At 45.8% G+C, this 6,675-nt stretch overlaps 1 protein-coding gene across 1 annotated transcript; it reads right to left on the bottom strand.

The window, feature by feature from the left end:
* Positions 1 to 1,387: 1,387 nt before the first annotated feature.
* On the bottom strand, positions 1,388 to 6,207 carry LOC122725014 (the record flags this gene model as incomplete). Its single annotated transcript, XM_043961425.1, has 4 exons — positions 1,388 to 1,901; positions 2,570 to 3,107; positions 3,612 to 5,175; positions 6,112 to 6,207. Coding segments are annotated over 4 exons (2,712 nt in total), but the record flags the coding sequence as incomplete, so codon positions are not given.
* Positions 6,208 to 6,675: the final 468 nt, after the last annotated feature.

The raw sequence follows: 6,675 nt of genomic DNA, 5'->3' as shown, positions 1-6,675 counted from the left end.
CTATGTGTGTGTGCTAGGAGTGTGAAAAAAAATTCTGGTGTGTGCAAAAAGGGGTAGGAACAATGCAAAAAGAAACAAAAAGAAACAACAAGAAGCAAAAAGATGGTGTAATCAATGAATAAATACTCTCCAGTACCCCCACACCTATCCCACATATTGTCCTCAATGTGTGAAGAAACATATAGAAAAAATGAAGGAGAAAAGGGAAAGGGACTCCCTGGCCTGTGAGTGATTTGACCAGTGACTTGGGCAAGCACTGGGCAAATCATTGGGCAGATCGCTATCTGTCACGGTGCTGGGGCAGAAAATGGTCCACCAGCAGGTCCAACAAGTGCTCCATCCTTTGCATTCGATCTTCAATCCTTCTGAGACGAGCCTCTACTGTTTGGTTGGGGGCTTTGTCTTCAGGTGGCTGAGGAGCATCCTGCTGGGGGGCTGCTGGAGGTGGCTCATTTGCTGGTTCCTGCCCTATTGCTTGTGTTGCCTCATCTGCAGTATCTGCTATAGTGGCTGGCTACTGGGTGGTGGTGCTTATGGTGGCTTTCTTCCTTCTGAAAACACGCTCATGGCGTGGCGTTACTGGACCTGCAGGTGCAATGGAAAAAAAATCCCCCACCTTACAAAGCAACCCCATATCATCCAATGTGCGTAGGTCCAAGGGGGTTGTTTTGGGGGTGGGGGAAAGGTCAGTATATGCTAGGTGCAATAATTTGAGATTCACTGCAATGGCAGTGATCAAGGGGCCAAAAATCAGTGGCCTGTTATACTGAATGATGCTAGATAGTTGGGTGGCAACCCAGTATCCCAGATGTATTTTCCTATGTGTGTGCATACACCAAAGAATATATAACTCAGTTCTGGTCAGGATGTTGGAGGCATCCTTCCTCCCAGAAAATGTGTAAGCCAGGAATCTGTGGAGGTATTTCAGGCTGGGGTTCTTGAGGTAAAGGTCCTTGGACCTTGTTGGTGAGTAGGAGTCTGGTGGATTGTCACTTAATTCCAAGTACACAGAGCTTGGATCAAACTCAGCAGGGAAGTCCCAGGTGGACTGAGGGCATTCACAGCCCATGGCTATGCCGAATTCCTGCAGGGATAAGCGAAATCGCTTCCCCAATAACCTAAATCCAATAGTGCCTGGTGTGTGTATGTTATGCATGGCAGGTTTATCAAAATAGAATGTGGTGAAGAACTCATGTGTGAGTTCAAGGAAGGAGGGCATGCGCAGGAGGAAAAAGGTGTCCCAGCCAATAGCAGAAATTAGAGAACGTACCTGGGAATGGAGTCTCAGTGCTCCAAGGGTGGCATGGTGGATATATTTACCTGGGTGATATGGTAGGGATGAAACTTTAAGCAGCCTGGTGCGCTCAGAAATTTTGTTGAATGTCAGTCATTTGACGATGTGATCTGGGTATGCTGGCCTGGGCAAATCGCTGGGCAAATTGCTGGGCATATCACTGAGTGTGTCGCTAGGCACATCGCTAGGCACATCACTTGGTAAGTCCACGGGCGCATCGGTGGGCACATCGCTGGGCATAGCGCTTGGCAAGTCCGTGGGCGCATCAGTGGGCACAGCGTTGGTGGAATCAGTGGGCGTACCACTTTCTTTGAGTCCTGCGAGATGTATGGCAATGGTGGGTTCCAGCTCTGATCTTGGTGGCGACTGTGTTCTTGGCCGTTTGTGGCTGTGGCCGGTGGGAGTGGTGGCTTCAGGTAGCATTTCGCCCGCAGGGTTTGTCTTCGGGTCTATTGTGGATGGTGGTGGCGGCGTTCTTTGCCGTTTCTTTTGCCAGCGATATGTCTGGGCGGCCGGTGAGTCGGTGCGTCCGGTCGCTGGTTCAGTAGCCGGTGGCGTTTCGGTGCTGGTGGTGGCTGGTGGAGTGGTATCCCACGCTTCATCGTCACTGTCATAGGGGATGGGTTTCGGCAGCCCTAGTTTCTTCCACATGAACGGTCCGCCGGTGGCCTTCATCTTGATTCGGACCATGGTGGTCTTGAGTTCGCCGGTGGGTGAGTGGTGGTCGGAGAGGGGAAAGCTTGAAGAAGTAGAAGAGATAAAAACAGTAGTTTAGCGTAAAAATTAAAAATAAAAGAAAAGACTATTTAAAGTAATTAGGGTATGTGATCTGCCTTGATCATTTATTGCTGGCCCTCTGGATTCTTGACAGGGTGATTTGACCAGTGATTTGGGTAAGCAGTGGGCAAATCACTTGGCCAGATCGCTTCTCCTTTGCAGTTGCTGGGCTGGTACTGTTCACGCCCTTTGCTGATGATGTGCTTGGTTTTGCGATGGGACCGGTGATCTGGTTACTTTATCTTGGCAACTGGGCAAATCACTGCCCTAATCACTTGTGATTATGGTACATTCAGTCGATTTGCCCGGCGATTTGGGCAAGCAGTGGGCAAATCACTGGGCAAATCACTACATCTGGGCTGCCTCCCAGTAGCGCCCTGTTTTCTGTCTTGGGCTGGACTTCAGTGTCTTGCTCAGCAGTCTTGGGAAGGGGGATCCAAGGGAAGCTCCTCCACAACATGGACAGTAAAACCTTCATAGAATCTCTTCAAACGATGCCCATTAACTTTGAAAACTTTGCTAGTTTGTGAGCTCCTAATGTCAACAGCTCCATGTGGATAGATATGTTCAACTAAGAATGGTCCAATCCACCTAGACCGAAGCTTCCCAGGGAATAATTTGAATCTGGAATCAAAAAGCAAGACTTTATCACCAACCTGGAAGTGTTTTCTGGAGATATTCTTATCATGGAAGGCTTTAGTCTTTGTTTTGTAATCCCATGAAGCTTCATAGGCATCACGCCGGATCTCCTCAAGCTCTTGAATCTGTAATTTTCTGTTAACTCCAGCTTCTTTTTCATCAAGATTACAGCTCTTCACAGCCCAATAGGCTTTATGTTCAAGTTCCACAGGTAGATGGCATGCTTTCCCATAAATCAGCCTATATGGAGACATCCCAATTGGAGTTTTATATGCTGTTCTATATGCCCATAAGGCATCATTGAGGCGTGTACTCCAGTCTTTGCGATTTGGGCAGACCGTTTTCTCCAAGATGGACTTGATCTCCCTATTTGATACTTCAGCCAGCCCATTTGTTTGAGGATGATAGGCAGTAGATGTTCTATGGATGACATGGTGCTTTTTGAGGAGAGTTTCTACTACCTTGTTGCAAAAATGGGTGCCTCGGTCACTGATTATGGCTTTGGGCAGTCCAAATCTTGAGAAAATGTGGGATTTTACAAAATCACCCACTGTTTTTGCATCATCAGCTCTTGTTGCTTTGGCCTCAATCCACTTAGACACATAATCCACAGCAAGTAGTATGTAGGTGTTGCCAAAGGAAGGTGGGAATGGTCCCATGAAGTCAATGCCCCATATGTCAAAGATTTCACACACCATAATGGGTGCTTGTGGCATTTCACTTCTTTTGCCAAGGTTTCCCGTTTGTTGGCATCTTGCACATGACCTACAAAATAAATAAGCATCTCTAAATATGTTAGGCCAAAATAATCCACTTTCAAGGACTTTCAAGGCTGTCTTGCGTGGCCCAAAGTGACCTCCACAGCTGTAGGAGTGGCAGAAAGTCAGAACAGAAGTGATTTCATGATTTGGGATGCATCTCCTTATGACTTGGTCTGCACAATGCTTCCATAGGTAAGGCTCATCCCACACATAATACCTTGCTTCCTTCTTGATCTTGTCTCTTATGTGTTTGGGCAAATCAGTGGGCAAATCACCTATGGCAAGGAAGTTAACAATATCAGCATACCATGGTTCCTCTTCTTGGACAGCAAAGAGGTGCTCATCAGGGAAGGTCTCATTGATGGGGCATGTCTCCATCTCGGTCAGAATTCTGCTGAGGTGATCAGCCACAAGGTTCTCCTTGCCTTTCTTGTCACGGATCTCCAAGTCAAACTCTTGTAACAGCAATATCCATCTCACCAGCCTAGGTTTGGACTCCTTTTTCTTGATTAAATACCTTAGTGCAGCATGATCTGAGTATATAATCACCTTTGTACCAAGTAGGTAGGGTCTAAACTTCTCCAATGCAAACACAACAGCCAGCAACTCTTTTTCCGTGGTGGAATAATTGCATTGTGCAGCATCTAGGGTGCGTGAGGCATAGTGAATGACATGAGGAGAGTTACCTATGCGCTGTCCCAATACTGCACCTATAGCAAAGTTGCTGGCATCACACATGATCTCAAATGGAAGGGTCCAATCAGGTGGCTGGATGACGGGGGCAGAAATTAGGAGTGATTTGATCAAATCAAAGGCTGATTTGCAGCTGTCATCAAAGTTGAATGGTACATCCTGCTGTAACAATCTGCAAAGAGGCTGAGTTATCTTAGAAAAATCCTTGATAAACCTCCTGTAAAAACCAGCATGTCCAAGGAATGATCGAATCTCCCTAATGCTGGTTGGGTAGGGCAGATTTTTGATGGTGTCAATTTTGGCTTTGTCCACCTCAATCCCTTTTGTTGAAACAATATGGCCTAAGATTAAGCCATGGCTGACCATGAAGTGGCACTTCTCATAGTTGAGAACCAAGTTTGTCTCCAAACACCTTTGAAGTATCTTCTCCAAGTTGGCTAGGCATTCATGGAATGAGTTGCCATACACCGTAAAGTCATCCATGAAGACTTCAATGATTTTCTCCACATAGTCAGAAAAAATGCTCATTATGCACCTTTGGAAGGTGGCTGGTGCATTGCAAAGACCGAAGGGCATCCTCCTAAATGCGAATGTGCCAAATGGGCACGTGAAAGTGGTCTTCTCTTGGTCTTCTGGTGCAACGGGGATTTGATAAAATCCAGAATATCCATCAAGGAGGCAGTAATGGCTTTTTCCAGCAAGTCTCTCAAGCATTTGGTCCATGAAGGGCAAGGGAAAGTGGTCCTTCCTTGTGGCTGTGTTGAGCTTCCTGTAGTCCATGCAAACTCTCCACCCATTTTGTACACGAGTGGGTACTAGCTCTCCTTCAGAATTAGGGACTATGGTAATCCCGGTCTTCTTTGGTACCACATGGATGGGACTCACCCACTTACTGTCAGAAATGGGGTAGATTACCCCAATGTCTAGGAGCTTCACAATTTCCTTCTTTACAACCTCCATCATAGGTGGATTCAGCCTTCTTTGTGCCTCACGAACAGGTTTGCACTCATCCTCCATAAGTATCCGATGCATGCATGTTGAGGGTGAGATACCCTTTATGTCCTCCAATGTCCACCCAATTGCCTTCTTGTGTTTCCTCAACACATCTAGGAGCTTTTCCTCTTCTTCTTGGCTGAGCTGGTTGGAGATGATTACTGGAAGTGTATTTCCAGCTCCCAAGTAGGCATATTTGAGGTGGTTAGGCAAGGGTTTCAGTTCTGGTGCCTTTTCTGTCTGCTGGTTTTCTGTCTGCCTGCTGTCTGATTTGAGCTGTGATTTGAGCAGATTTTCTGGTGTTCTGGGCAAATCACTGGGCAAATCGCCCACATCCAGCAAGTTACAACAGTCTGCTGTTTTGTCTGCTTCAGAGATGTTGCTGTCCACTTCTCCTTTCCTGCAAAGACTTTCATAAAGTAAGTTTTCTTGATCAAAATCAAAAACTTCTTGACTTAAATTATCAATAACATCAAGTCCATAAACATGAGAAACATCATTGGGGAATTTCATGGCATCATAAACATTAAATTTGATAACTTCCCCTTCAAACTCCATAGTCAATGTGCCATCATGCACATCAATTTTTGTTCTTGCTGTGCTCAAGAATGGTCTCCCAAGTAAGATATCAGAGGTGGTGTTGCTCTTGTCTTCCTCCATGTCAATAACATAAAAATCTGCTGGAAAGACTAATTGGTCCACTTGTACCAACACATCTTCTAGCACTCCCTTGGGGTAGACAATGGATCGGTCAGCCAATTGGATCATAATGCTGGTGCCTTTGAGTGTACCTGCATTTAACAAGTTAAAAATAGACAGAGGCATGACATTTATTGAAGCTCCAAGGTCACACATGGCCTTCTTTATTCCCACATTGCCTATTTTGCATGAAACCGCAAACATTCCTCTATCTTTGCATTTGACTGGTAGTTTCCTTTGGATGACAGCTGAAACACACTCCCCCACACTTACCTTTTCACGTTCAGCAAGTTTCCTTCGGTTGGTGCATAGCTCTTTGAGAAACTTGGCATACCTTGGAATTTGTTTTACAGCATCAAGTAGGGGAATGTTAATTTCCACTTTGCGGAGTGTCTCAAATATCTCTTTTTCCTCTTTCTCCTTTTGGGACCTTGCAAATCTCTTTGGGAAGGGAGGAGGTACCTTGAATTTCTCCATAGGTTGCTGTTTCTGCCTTTGGCTGGATTCTGCCTGGTCTGTTGATTTGGGCAAATCACTTTCTGCCTTCTCTGGAGAATTGGGCAAATCACTGCTGGACAGCTTAGTTTGCCCAGCGATCGGGTCAGTTTCTTCAAGCAAACTGGGCAAATCACTGCCCTGATCACTTTCTGGCAGAATTTCTTCCATGTCCTGTTTTTGCACTTTTTCAGCCCTATTGTCTTGCAACTCCTTTCCACTCCTCAATGTGATGGCACTAGCATTTTGCCTTGGATTTATCTCAGTTTGGGAGGGTAGCTTTCCTTGTGATTCAATTTTGTTTAAGGATGAAGCCATTTGCCC

This window comes from Manihot esculenta, chromosome 11, assembly GCF_001659605.2.
Source record: "Manihot esculenta cultivar AM560-2 chromosome 11, M.esculenta_v8, whole genome shotgun sequence".
NCBI classification, from domain to species: Eukaryota; Viridiplantae; Streptophyta; class Magnoliopsida; order Malpighiales; family Euphorbiaceae; genus Manihot; species Manihot esculenta.
This window is presented reverse-complemented; position numbering and strand designations above follow the sequence as displayed.